General features: G+C 41.6%; 1 protein-coding gene across 1 annotated transcript; it reads left to right on the top strand.

Moving 5' to 3' along the window:
- The first annotated feature begins 1343 nt into the window (after positions 1-1343).
- Positions 1344-12105, top strand: LOC307262101 (RNA-binding protein MEX3B-like). Its single transcript, XM_080042855.1, has 5 exons — positions 1344-2098; positions 3242-3480; positions 4810-4855; positions 6466-7205; positions 7837-12105. Exons 1-5 carry the CDS (start codon positions 1450-1452, stop codon positions 8248-8250), a joined length of 2088 nt encoding a protein of 695 aa, XP_079898981.1. The 5' UTR covers positions 1344-1449; the 3' UTR covers positions 8251-12105.
- The last annotated feature ends 1804 nt before the right edge of the window (positions 12106-13909 follow it).

The following is a 13909-nucleotide window of genomic DNA, read 5'->3' as shown; positions in this document are numbered from 1 at the left end:
GTCTGCTATAAAGTGCACTCTGGTTGGATATATAGATAATACTGCATAATTACGTACATTATTTTTAAAGAAGGTAACACAATACCAATATACTAGTCTACTTGAAAGGCTCGTAGCCGTATACTGAAAACAAATGTGAATCAACTAAAATCTACAAATGCACAACATGAAATCATTGTAGCCTAGTTGTGACATAAGAAAACGGTCCAGAAGCCTATCAATAATTGAATACTAACAATATAGGCTACTTAAATGGCCATGTGCACAACACAATTAGAGGAGCGGTAGTTGACAATGAAATAGCCAAGGCCTACTTCCCTTCATCATTGCAACGTAAAAATAAAAAAGAGGAACACACGTGAAAAGAGAATCAGGGATCTAAATAAAAAACATAAATAGCGCAAAGACACCTGTCTTTAAAATATTTCCTTTGAATGAGATAGAAAACATGAAGTGGACCTCCTTCAATTTTTTGTGAGTCAGGTTGCGTTGGACAACTGATAACAGTGCGTTCTCAGAGAGTTTTATACCATGCACCCCATGATAGAACTGCCTGTCGGATGTATTTCATCTTATTTCTGTTTGCACCTGAGGTAGGCTACATGTTTGCAGTAGACTTAGCCTATGTAGCCTATCAAGAGGGTCATGCCATAGAGTCAATGAATGAGCACCTGCAGAATAACTTCTCCCCAGTAGCCTAGAGGAAGTTTCTTCTGTGTTGTCAGACTTTTTCAGCCTGTATAGTTTAGTTGCACAACCAGTTATGTGCTACCAGTTAAGTTGCGATAGTTGTCCTCATACCAGCGGTTATATAGTCAGAAGAACAGAATCTTTAGATACTTTCCATAGCATAAGCATAGCCTACAGCCATGGTAAATGATATGTGTTCATATGTGTTTTGCCTACTATCTATGGTTCAAACACACATTGGTCTATTGGCTGATTCTGCATAGGCCATACTGTCCTAATCAGTCTTTAATACAACTTTATGTTTCTTCCAACTACAATGGCTATTTCTATTCTGATGCCTCGTTCAATTAATTCATCCATTCCACCAAATTAGTGTTCGACCCACATGTGTAATAATTCGATATATAAAACCATGTAGGCCTATGCTCATCACTGTATCCCATGGACCTATAACAAGACACCACTGCGTAATGCCATCATGGACATATAAAGAAAGAATGCCATGCGTAATGCGTGCTGAGCGCGTCTTCCTGACAGTAGTGAATACACGTCTGACCCATAAGCAAGTCTCGCGTGAACCCGCACCACGAGATTACAGTGTGGGCAGGGCTGCATGGAGAGCTGAAAAGACATAACAAAAGCCACACATTTCAACCAACAGGCGCTGGTCGCTTTTAATTTTTAGTACACAAAAACCAAATTTGATTCACTGTCCGTGTCGATTAATTTTACACGGTAAAATTATAAAAGTTTTGCAAAATGCCTAGTAGTACGTCTTTGCTGGAGGCCGACGAGGGAGAGTCCGAGGTCCCACCGCCGCTAATGCACGCTTTCGCCGGTATGGGCCTTGAGGAGCACCACGACACCCAGAGCCAGACCCACGAACAAGCAGACGAGAGCCTTTCATTTCACAACCACCACCTCCAGCAGCAGCTCCCATCGGTTTCTCATATTAACCACCTTGGTACGGTCCTAGACTTGAAGCCCCTTCCTCTGCATCGGCCGCCCTCGGGAGATGAAGTGCACATTAGGGCAGCGCCCGAGGACCAAGAGCCAGAAGTTGGAGCCGTGGACTACTCGGGATGCCCCGGTGGCTCGTTGCTTGGGCAGGCCCACCGCCACCAACACCTCCCATCGGGGACAAGTGTCTCCGTGATGCCGTCCGGGATGGAGCCGCCGCACCTCGAGACGGTCCTCTTGTACAACGGGGACGAGCTGGAGGATAACGGGCTCGGCGGCAGCGCCCTGCCACCGGCTAGCAGCATGGCGATGCTACCGCCCGGTGTGTACGGGGAGTCGGGCTATGAGGCCGAGTCTTCGCTGTTGTCTCGGCGAAAGAGCGTCAACACGACCGAGTGTGTGGCCGTGCCGAGCTCCGAGCATGTCGCGGAGATCGTGGGCAGGCAGGGTGAGTTTGCGTTTGTCTTTTGTTTGGATCCATTAACGTTTAGCAAACGTTACGGTGCTAATGGGAGTTTTGGCGAAGTTTATTGGTAAGATAGTTCAGGCAGCAGAAAAGTATGCAACAAAAGATAACCAGCGATAAAATGGCACAGTACATTTATTTGAGCAGTTAGATAATAATAACGTATATTAAAAAAAAAGTAAACGCAGACCTTTGATCAAATCTAGACTTTTGTTCTTTCGAGAGTGAGCTAACTCACTAGCATTGACGGACACGCGCTATTTTACATAAATGGTTAAAAAAGATTTAAAGTTATTATTTTTTAAATATGGGATATCTGACTGTGACTATATAGTTTATACATTGCACATATATATAACTAAACCAAACTGTCACCTGACCACAACTGTAGCTTTAAACCAGCTGAGCTAGCTTAGCACTTCTCATAACTGGGTCAACACCACCCTCGCCCAACACGCTCCATAAAAGTTTACATCAGAAGTTTTTATCTGTCCCCTGTGTGTCTTCTCGCTTTGACAGCTCGTCTGTTATTATGGGTTGTTTTTTCTTGAGCGGGTCCGTCCATAGCCGTGCTTTGTCGTGCTAAACCAGGTTCGTCTTTGTCTCGGAGGAGAGCATGAAGAACAGTGTGCTAGTCACCATTGCTTTGCCACATCAGCTGTAGGTTAATACTAAGCTCCACGACATAACCACCCCACCACTTCTGAGTTCCACTTAACTTAACTCAACTGGCTTTGCTTAAATAGCCAACGTCTTTTATCTGGTCTTTGTCTTTACATAAACTTTGCATCGCCTTTTGATAGGGTTGGGAGAATGTTATTGTCATAATTGAGTCCAGTTGGGGGATGGTACACATACTGCAGTGTTGACAACAACAGGAAATGGCTCTCGTAATGATGTTGGACTCTCAACCACAGCTGCTGGGAATATTTAATGTAATGTAAGCTATCCAACTTTTATATAGCATTAGTGACTGTAAACTGAAAAAATAAGTGCTGTTATCTTTTTATTTATTCAATTTGGAGACATGAAAGTTTTAAAATTGTGTATTTGGTAACTTACTTTTTTTTTTTTTTTACGGAATCGGAAAATAGTCCAATTTACCTGTTTCTCTTTACCTTGTAGGTTGTAAGATAAAGGCACTTCGAGCAAAGACCAATACCTACATTAAGACACCGGTGAGGGGAGAGCAGCCTGTCTTTGTTGTGACCGGGCGCAAAGAAGACGTGGCTATGGCTAAGAGGGAGATCATGTCTGCGGCTGAGCACTTTTCCCTCATCAGAGCCTCTCGAAACAAGACGGGCCCTCTGGCTGCTGTAACCTGCCCGGGGACCCCCTCTCTGCCTGGACAGACCACCATTCAGGTCAGCACCAAACTTGAATTCATGGGTCATTGTCCTTCAGTCTTTAAGATGTGAAACAGACATTATTTTGGAGTAGATCTCATTGTGCAGTAGTCCTATTATTACCAAGCAAGTAGTCTGGCATGACCACTTCCGCCAGCGTCTATTCGCTTGCGTCGAAAAGCTACGCAGCCCTGACGCAGCCCCCTCCTATTCCGGTTGCTGGCTTTCCCCTATTGTGATCCCCCTCAAATTCGGAAACAATTCGCTCAGTCAACCCGTGTGCTTATGTGCAGCGCTCTCTCTCTCTCTCTCACTCACACACACACACACACACACACACACAGGGTGTGAGAAGTCACATTACTGTAGACAGAAATAAAGTGTGGCGATACTTCGGGATAATAATATTGGCGGCGGCGGTCCGGGATGCATCCTAGCTTAGCCTAGCTGTCCAACTTCATTGTACAACTACCCCCGGGCAGAAATACCCTCATAAACTCTGGAAAATGAAGCGTGGGGGTTTGAATTGAGCACCGGACCTTATAACCAGCTAGATTAAGATCCGCCGTTCCCTTTCTTTGGTGAATTAGGGACTATGCAGCGGTGTTTTAGCGACGGGGAAAGATTCCAACGGCTTCCACTATCACCTAGCAACTCTTACGGCTACTTGCTGCAGTTGGTGTAGCGCTCACAACGTCAAAACCCTGTTCTGCCTGTAAACAGACGGACTACGGCTCTGACTACAGCGATAGGAGGTGGTGACATAAGTTCTCGAATGCTAAAAATTCTACTCGACCGCCGTAGCCGTCCTCTCAACCGCCGATGATAATGTTACCAGAGATAACACTACGTGGGTGGCTAGTTAACTCCGGTTAAGTTATCCCGTGAGCTCCTCGGGGGCTAAAGTGTATGGTGTCTTGACATGCTGGTTAGAAAGCAACACACTATGTATATTCCTTTTGTCTTTAATAGTTTTTGTGTGGCGTTTGCGGGTTTAGCCATTTCTCTGACAGTCTCTGGACGTGAAGACGTTCCATCAAAATAAGTCCCCCCCCGGCACTATTTTGCAGGACACCGCTGCTGCTTCCCGGGGTTAGCCCCGCCCTAGATGATTGTGATTGGTTTAAACAAATACAAACAGGCTAGCCCAGTTTCCCCCGGTTTCCCCACCCGAATAGACGGCTCTAAACAGAGTGCTTCCAGACCCTACTACTTGCTGTAGTTTGGTCTGGCTTTGCGAGACTACCAAGCAAGTAACACTAGAACTGTTCTGATAAACAAGGCTCTCTGTTTTTGGGTATGTTTGTCATTTTAAATGTATAAAATCACCTCTTTTCAACCTTACAGGTGCGGGTGCCATATCGTGTTGTAGGGCTGGTCGTGGGTCCCAAAGGTGGGTCTTTAATTAATCCTGATCTAAATTAGATCTAGATTAACGTTGTTTGCTCCGGTTGCTTGACTTTATGTTGGGAAGGGAGTTTAATTCAATAGTTTTTTTAGCACGGACGGAAAAACAAGAAACATGTACAATGCTGGCAAATGGAGATATGCACAATGTGTGCTACTGCCAACACACACCAGCAAAGCCAAAATGTTAATTATAGATGGATAGATAGATAGATAATTTTTATTACAGACTCTAAGTCCAGATACAAAAGAACATAAAACAATACAAACAGCGACGACAACAACAACAACAACAACAACATACATGGTTGTCTAGCAACCCACTGTGTGTTTCTTAAAAGCTGAACAAGTCTCATTTCTTGGTCAGACCGATTAAAGTGCATGAGAAATGGGGCCGTGTAAAGCTGTATTTGGAAGTTCTAACCTTTATTAATTTTACAGATTTAATTTACAAAGTGGCAAGAACATCACAGATATTCAAAACGAGGCAATATATTTTGTTTGTTCATGATCGCTGTGCTATGAAATCGCGGTGTGAGCTCTAGGAAAGGCCAACTTCCCAAAATGTATTGGAAATGTGTGTATTCAATTCTTACTATCAAAGTAATACTCTGTTTTGATTCTGACTAATAAATGAGTCAATTTGCTTTAATAGCCCATACATGGCATTGTGGATGTTCAAATGGATTACCTAATGTATCTTAAGTTGCTTATACCCTCTTAATATCCGTGGCTCCTCTCCAGAAGGTTACATTCAGCTCTTATCGAGTCTGTAACCCCTTGCCCCGTTGACATTACCACTCCAGTGTCAGGAAGCCCTGGGGTTGATTTGTAAATTGGACTGGAGAGGTTCTCAACCATGTGCCATTAGCCTGGAGAGGGTGATGTAATGCTGTCAAAATGACAGCCAAAAAGACTCAAGGAAAGCTGTGCCACTAACAAGGGAAACAAGAGGCAGTGTACAATATTAATATTTACAAGCATTGAGACCAGAAGTTTCCCGGCAATAATTACAGTTGAATTACTGTTACTGTTGGGTCATATGCCGAAATGAAATGCAAGGCATCCTCCTTGACATTTAAAAAGGTTCCTAGACTTAACCGAAACTGGTATTCCCTTAAGCGAGCAGATTAACCAGGACAGCCCACAGTTCAGTGCTTTAATTATTGCACTGTTCATCTCTTCCTATTGGATTGTACTCAGAATAAATAATCCTGTTAATGTGATTTAGCAGCCTGCTTTTATTATTTCTCTGCTTTGGTTAGTTTGTCAGATTTGCTATCAGGGCAAATTATAGACAAGTGTCACATATCTGTCTGCATGTATTTTTATTTATTTATTTTTATACAATTTTCTCTGGCTAATTTATTCAGCACTATTAATACTACCTCTTGACACTTTTCTCTTTTCTTCAACAAGCCATTTGTTCACCCTTTTTAATGTTAATTGATAAGGAATGGTCTCTCATCTTCTGTGAGAATCTAAACGTAATGGTGTACTCTTTGACATTCATGTAGCCTTATGACAAGAGCGGTTGACATTGTAATTGACAGTCGTTTAAAGGACAAGGACTCTTGGTCTGGTCATATCTTTCAGGGGCAACCATCAAACGCATTCAGCAACAGACCCACACCTACATTGTGACGCCGAGTCGCGACAAAGAGCCGGTGTTCGAGGTGACCGGGATGCCAGAGAACGTGGATCGGGCCAAGGACGAGATCGAGGCGCACATCGCCATCCGCACGGGAACCTGCGCCGGCATCGAGGCTCCTGGTGTGGACAACAACGACTTTCAGTTCAATGGGACAGACGTCAGCTTTGAGAACGCTGTCACCCTAGCTGGCCTGGCGGAGGCTGGCTGGCTTCCTGCCGGTGCTTCTTCAGCAGCATCGCCTGCTGCTGGTGGTGCTGGTGGTGGGGGCTTGCTGCCAATGAGCGTCAACGGTACTCAGCGAATCAGTAGCAATATCAACAGCGGCGTCAGGATGTCTTCCACCTACCGCAACGACAGCTCCAGCTCCCTGGGCAGCGGCTCCAGCTCGGCCGACTCTTTCTACGGCAGCGGGAACGGCAACCGCATGGCAGATTTCAGCCCCACCTGTCAGTTCAATGCCAACGCTAACAACAACAACAGTAATGGCGGAGGCGGTACGAGCTTCTGGTTTGGTGAAAGCCTTCTTCCCGGGGGGTCCGAGGAGCTCGTCAGCCTGGGAGGAATCGACCCGTTAACCATCTCCACCGCCCAAGCAGCCTCGCATCCCACCACACAGCCACAGGTCTGGAGCTCCTTTGTGGACCACCAACCCATCCAGGCCTTTGATGCTCGTCAGTCTCAGGTAGGTGAATTTTAACGGTTGCATCTTCGGGCCTCATGTATAGACATGAACCATCCCGCGTAAAAGTAACTCAAGTGTGAACTTTTTCTTTATTATTCTCTATTGTGTGTATTATGAAAATCCAAACTGTGATGACTATTGCAGTGACTAACTGATTCTCATATACAAACCATCTGTTATTTTAAATGTGTAATCTGAGAATCTGTGAAATAATTAGATTCAAATCTACACGATTGGCATTTGCATCGACGCCCTTTTCACTATTCAGTGACATGCCTGTCTGTGTTGCCATACATAAATCATGTGAGCTAGCTCATTAAACTGAGCCACAGTAAATTTGAACCCTGACCTAGCCCTCATGCACGGATTGGGTAGCTAGTAGCACTCTGCACATTTCAATGTTAGCAAAGATGTTTGTCTTGTTGCAGTTGCCATTGCTAACTTTGAGTCTTTTTGTGATAAATGGTCGCTGCAGTGACCCTTCAAAGCCCAGCAAATGTGTCATTAATCCATTATGTTGATTTTAAGAAATAGCAGAAATGTTTTCTTTTTATAGGGCGTTTTAAGAGGCTCCATCTTTTTTTAAATATGTGGATGGTCCACTAACGGCTGTTGTCATTGTTGTCTCCAGACCAGTCAGCCCGGGACACCCCGGCTCTCTCCAACCTTCTCTGGGACAGAAGCCTTGGAGCACCCTCAGGCCCAGCGCGTTCTCCGAGTGCCTTTTGGCTCGGCCAGCGGGACCCCGGAGGCCCACAGGTTCCCCTCTTACAGCTCGGCCTTCTCCTCCTCCAGTGAAAGCACCGCCTCCTCTTCCTCCCCTCCAGAATCCTCCCTCTCCTATCGACCGGGCCTGGTAACAGCGGGGAGGGGACAGGAGATATGCATCCACTGTATGGATAACCAGGTGATCGCGGCCCTGGTTCCTTGTGGCCATAACCTCTTCTGTCTAGATTGTGCCACCCACATTTGCCAGGGTCCAGATGCTGTTTGCCCCGTGTGCCTGTCTCAGGTCACACAGGCCATTCAGCTTCGCAACATGTAATATTTTTTTTAATTCACTTAACCTTGACGGCTGATGAGGGCTCAGCCTACCCAACACTTCCAACTCAACGTGTGTGGGCGAGGAATTACAAAAACTGACCCCAAATCAGTGTCTATGTGTGTTCACCTCGGTTTTTGTCCAAGCTGGTGTTTTGTTGACGAAGGTGAGGGAGAATTGGTGAATAAGTAATGATCTTTTTTTAAGGCATGTGTTAGGGTGTGCAGCCCGTTCATGTGCCTGTGATTGTGAAGTCTTCTTCCTTGATTGGTTGATCAATGGGAGGGTTGGAAACCCTCTGTAGCATATGGTGGGGTGGGAAATATATATATATATATATATATATATATATATTGCTCATCGTGATTTTTGATTTTTCTCGTTGAAACATCTAGTTATCAGTTTAGGCTACCTTTTTTTTTTTAATCCTTTTTATGTTTCTGAATTTTATTCGATACACGATGTTGGCTCTTTGGTCAAAATCTTGTTTTTAAAAAAAATCTACATCTCAAAAGTTTTATCCATTTTTTCTTTTTGTACATATTTTGCTGCTACAGTTGTTTTTATGTGCTGCAATATGGCCCAGCCCCTTTTGCCTCTCAATTATCATGCGCAGGGCAGGAAACTTTAAGGAAAAATAATAATTGGTGAGCATGTTTACATGAAGTGTGTCCCGCATATTAATATGTATAAATGAATGGTATTCCCCCTGGTTACAACGTAATTTGAATGCCTGCTGTAGTAAACTGGATATAATGTGCGCCTCACATCATCTTGGCAAATGCCAATCAACCCCAGAACATGTGCAGAAAATATAATCAGGCTAGCAAAGACTTGATGTGCTACTTTAAACAGGAAGTGTTGTTTACATGCTTCAGATCATCTCTCAGAAGTTTTGAGCATTGCTGATATTAACAGCATACAAACAAACACACCCACGCTGAGGGTAACACTTTAATGGCAACCTCATTTTCTTTCCTAGATTCAAACCAATAAGTGGTTAACTCCTTTCTATAGACCTGGATGTTGCTTTCTATTTCTACTTAAAGAACAAAAAACTGTTTACGTTAAACTTGTGCCTAATTCCGTTCTACGTAAACAAAAAGTAACGACCGGTTTAGCCGACACTGGGTTGCTTTGTCTTAAAATAAACTTGTGGCCTTTTTTTTTGGAAAGCCTGTAATTAACTGACAACACTATCTACAAAACCAGATTTGGGTTTGACAGAACACACACTGACAGACGGAGTTCTTAATGTATTTGTTCACGTTCAATCTCTTAAATGTGTGGCCGTGGAACAAAGGTTATATCACAGGGATGTTATCTTTTGCTTCCTATTTTTTAGACTTTCAAGTATTTACCAACTCCTGCTTTATCTTTTGTTTCCAACAAACACTCCCATTTCACTTTTCATATTTTTCCCCACCTTTTTTTTCTTATTCCCATCTCGGTGACATCCCTGTTTGGGAAAACCATGTGCTGGTTTTCAGTCAGAGATGTGCACAACTTTAGCTTTAACTTCAGCTTTAGGAACCCCCCCGCCCTCCTGTATTGCAGTCATGTTACTGGATTATGTAAGTAGTGGCTTATTAATACTTCCCCCTCACCTATATTATGAAACTCTTCTATGAAGATGGCTGTAATCTAGAACAAATCCCCATACTGTACAGGCGGCCTGCTGAAGTGATCTCAATAGTATCCCATTTCTCTCACTTGAATGTTCTTGCACTGAAAGTGCGCCACCCTGTGGCCGACTGGTGGCAGCCATTTTGTAACCTTGTTGGGAAGCAGCTATACAGTCGACGGATGGATGAATTGGGATGCAAAATTGAGACAAAGCCTCTAATGGTTACTTTTTTTTACTGCCATGCATAGTTTACCAGGCCTTTGATTTATCATTTAGGCCACTTTCATTGGGTTCCTAAATCAGATTTTGCAAAGTGACTTTAAGTCCAAACAGTCGTATCGGTATTCATGCAACTTTTATATCACTCTAAAAACAAAATTGGTCCCATTCCTGCACTGGCTCGCTGCAGAATAAAAATATTTAAGACGGCTGCGATGGAGTAAGTGAAGGGACAGTAATGTGTTAGAAAAAGAAGCCATTGCTACACAAAAAAAGCCATAATTAAGAATGTGGCTCTCTTTCACCTCAACATCTGCTAACGAGTTTGCTGACATCCACTGCACATCAGCTAATAAATCAAAGTTTCAATGATTTGCTGACTTGAGTGGCCTCGGTGTACAACAGCGACCTTCATGGGACGACTTGTTTTTATTCGTTTTGAGCAATAAGGCTCCTACTGCACTTCAGTTGGGGCAAATCTTCATTATCTACTTCATGCCTTGAAGAGTGTCAATGGTACACACTCGGCTTTAGATCAGCTCATTTGCTGTTGTCCTGTGCCCTACTAAGCACAGCCTTCTACATATCTTATCACATTATTTGACTAGTTGGGACTCAAGAAACACAAAAAAAAACATGTTTCACCACTTCGACGTGCCCATCTGTCCGGTGCTCTGCCTGAGAAGTGAACAAAATACAAATTGGTGGAAATCTCAAATCTTAGCTTTAAACACCAGTGTCTCCAGACTTGTTTTACAGGAGTTAGTGAGTTGACGGGATTTTTGGACATTAGGAAGGGACTGTCAATACTCTTGCTTAACTGTGAGGACGTTGGACCTCAGTCCCTCTAGCATTCCCGCTGTGAACTGAATATTCCATCGCTTGGCTCAGTTTTCTAAATAGCGTTTCTTAAATGTCTTTATTGAGTAAATGGAACCAAACGAGTCAAAAAAAAAAAAAAGTGCAACTCCCCTCCCCCCAAAAAATCTGCCCTTGCACCCTCTTTTTTTCTCTCCGTCCTTTAAAAAAATGTATTTACCTTCTCAGTTCTACAAAGGGTCGACCTCTCTCTTTGCTCTCTTTCTCTCTCTCTGAGGGAATGCAATACACTGTCGGCCCACAGATTAATGACATGAATCTATTCACATTTTTGTGTATGTATTATATAATATTACTGTTAATGACTGAACATACAGAACTTATTTTTATTTTGTTACATTTCATATATATACATAAATATATCTATATTACAATGTTTACAATAAGATTTTTAATTTTTTTTTTTTTTTTTTTAACTTTTCTCTGAGTGATTAAGTAAATGAAGAGTTGGAAAACCCAGAAATGTCGCAGGACAGTGTCAGTGCTTTCTGCTTGTAGTCTAGTTATTAGTTTACAGTATTGATGACAATAGTATTGATAGCTGCCGTTAAAACTAGTGGAAAATGGAATGTGCATCACAAGCATGTCTTCATAATGTACCGCCAATGTAAAATGTCAACACTGCAACTGTAAAAAGGCCAAGGATTCAAGCTGCCTGTCATGTCTGTACGCCACCAAATTAAGAACAGTATACTGTAAAATGTATCTTAGATTATCTATATATAAATACATATATTGTTAAGCTGTACCAACAGTTTCAAAGTATTTGCTAATTTTACTACGGTTTTTGTTATGTATATGTAGGGGGAGTCTTATGGCATATAAATTCTTCAAATTGAGTCAGGAGTTTAAAAGCAGACTATATTTTATAATGGCCTTTTAAGTTATTGCGGCCAAAGCACTGATATTATATATTTGCTGTAAAGAGAATTTAAGAGTTTTATTTTTCTGATATTAAAGTTACTTAATAAAGACGGTTTCATTTAAAGCCATTTCAGACTACTGTGATTCATTAAGTAAACTGGTATTTGCTTTTCAGGATTTTTGGAACTTGAAATGCATTTCATTAAACTTGTGACTGTTAATGTGTAATGGAGGGTTTGATAAAGAGTTTATAATTTTTTTCATGCACATCGTGATATACTGTAAGTTGATAGTGGTGAAACTCCTTTAACGGGAATATATCGTTTGGATTGATCGTGACTATCCTAAGGATTGACTGGAAAAAGCTGTTTTATCTTGCTACTCCTACTGTACAGGTACATATATTCAATTCCTGATTTCGTTTGAAATTTTCATCTAGGTGTAACTGCATCTTTCCAGTCATTCCAAAATCCTAAACCTGTGAACATGGCTGAAGGCTTGGCTTGTCCTGTATCCTGCATAAAGTAAATTTTTATAAAAAAAAATCACATAAAATGTAAGGTGAAGTGATTACATTTTGTTTAAGAGTATTTTTTTTATATATATTTTGATAATTAACTGGATAATATCATCAATTGACATTTACTGTCAGTGCCAGTAAAAAGATGGAAGCAAAGATAGTGCCAGGAATAACCCCCAACGCTAAGACAACGTTTTCAGATTCAAAGGCTTTATCAGTCCATTCTGTGTAGTTAGTGAAGACAAAACATCATTCATAAACCATGCAAAGGAAGGCCTAGAACATTTCCACCTACTGGATATGATATTTACCTATGATAATGATCATATATTAATCAAATCAGAAAAGGATGAATTTATACTATCCATATACAAGAGGATATGTGATAAGTCAAAGATTTGGATATCATCAATCTTGAGTGAAAGCCAATTATGTCAATCAGACCAGAAGATTTTATACATTTTCAAATGAGTCTCTTTGACCTAAGGAGAAATGGGCCATTTGATACATTTGAAATGTGGTTTATCTATGGGCATGGCATCCACATTTGGACCTTGTACACATAATCCTCTGTTAAAAATCAAATAATATTCCAGATTTCTAAATTTACAGCAATACATTTTTTATTACATTTTCTATCATAAGTAATACTGATTAATTACTAAATTTGGTAAGGATTGTTCTAGAATACAACAGTGTTTTGAATTAGCTGTATTAATGGTATCGCTTTAGAAATCTTATTATATTCCCTATGAGTACAGTTTAGATTATATTTGTTCAAAAAGGCTAAATGTTTATAAAATTATCTATTATTGATAAATGTTTTATGTAGGATTGTGGGCAGAGGCAACATTGTGATGACTTTGTATCTTTTAACATCTTCAAGTCTGTTTTTTTGCCCTTTCACTCGAGACATTTCACACACATCCGCAGGGTTTCTTTATCATCTATCATGGGGGCGGGACCTGATAAGCCTTTGGGTTCTTCCGTCACCCTTCGGACAACACAAAGTAGATGTATGAATATGTGAAAGAGAAAATTGTGTATTGTGTAGAATTGTCCGAAAGAATAATAAATAAATAAATATCATTCACAAACACATGGCCCCTTTTATTAGCCTGGCTCTGCCCGCCCACCTACTTCCGCCCACATTTCATTTCCCCTTCAGTAGTCTTCTGTACTAATGAAATGAAGTATGATGGTCTGGTAGCGCCAGGCTACCCTTTCATACCATTCATTCAAAAACACTGACTTTCTATTAACAGTAATGACCCTGTTATTCCACAGGGTAGAGCCATTGGGAGGACAATTGTGGGTAAATACCATGGGCATTTCCAATATGTTGTAAAATCCATTAAAGATGTTCAACTCTGGCTTTTTCCAACTTTATAATGCGCTATACCCACGACAGGGAATTACTGTATTATGTTAGTGTAATTGGTCTAACAGTGTTTATAGGAGGCCTACGATGTATGTAAGTCAGAGGACCTGCTTAAGGTGGTGTGGGAAAATGAGTTTTGACACCATAAAAGCTTTTGAAAAGTTAAAGTAAT

Source organism: Ammodytes marinus (genome assembly GCF_949987685.1).
Source record: "Ammodytes marinus genome assembly, chromosome: 2".
In the NCBI taxonomy this organism is placed as follows: domain Eukaryota; kingdom Metazoa; phylum Chordata; class Actinopteri; order Uranoscopiformes; family Ammodytidae; genus Ammodytes; species Ammodytes marinus.
This window is presented reverse-complemented; position numbering and strand designations above follow the sequence as displayed.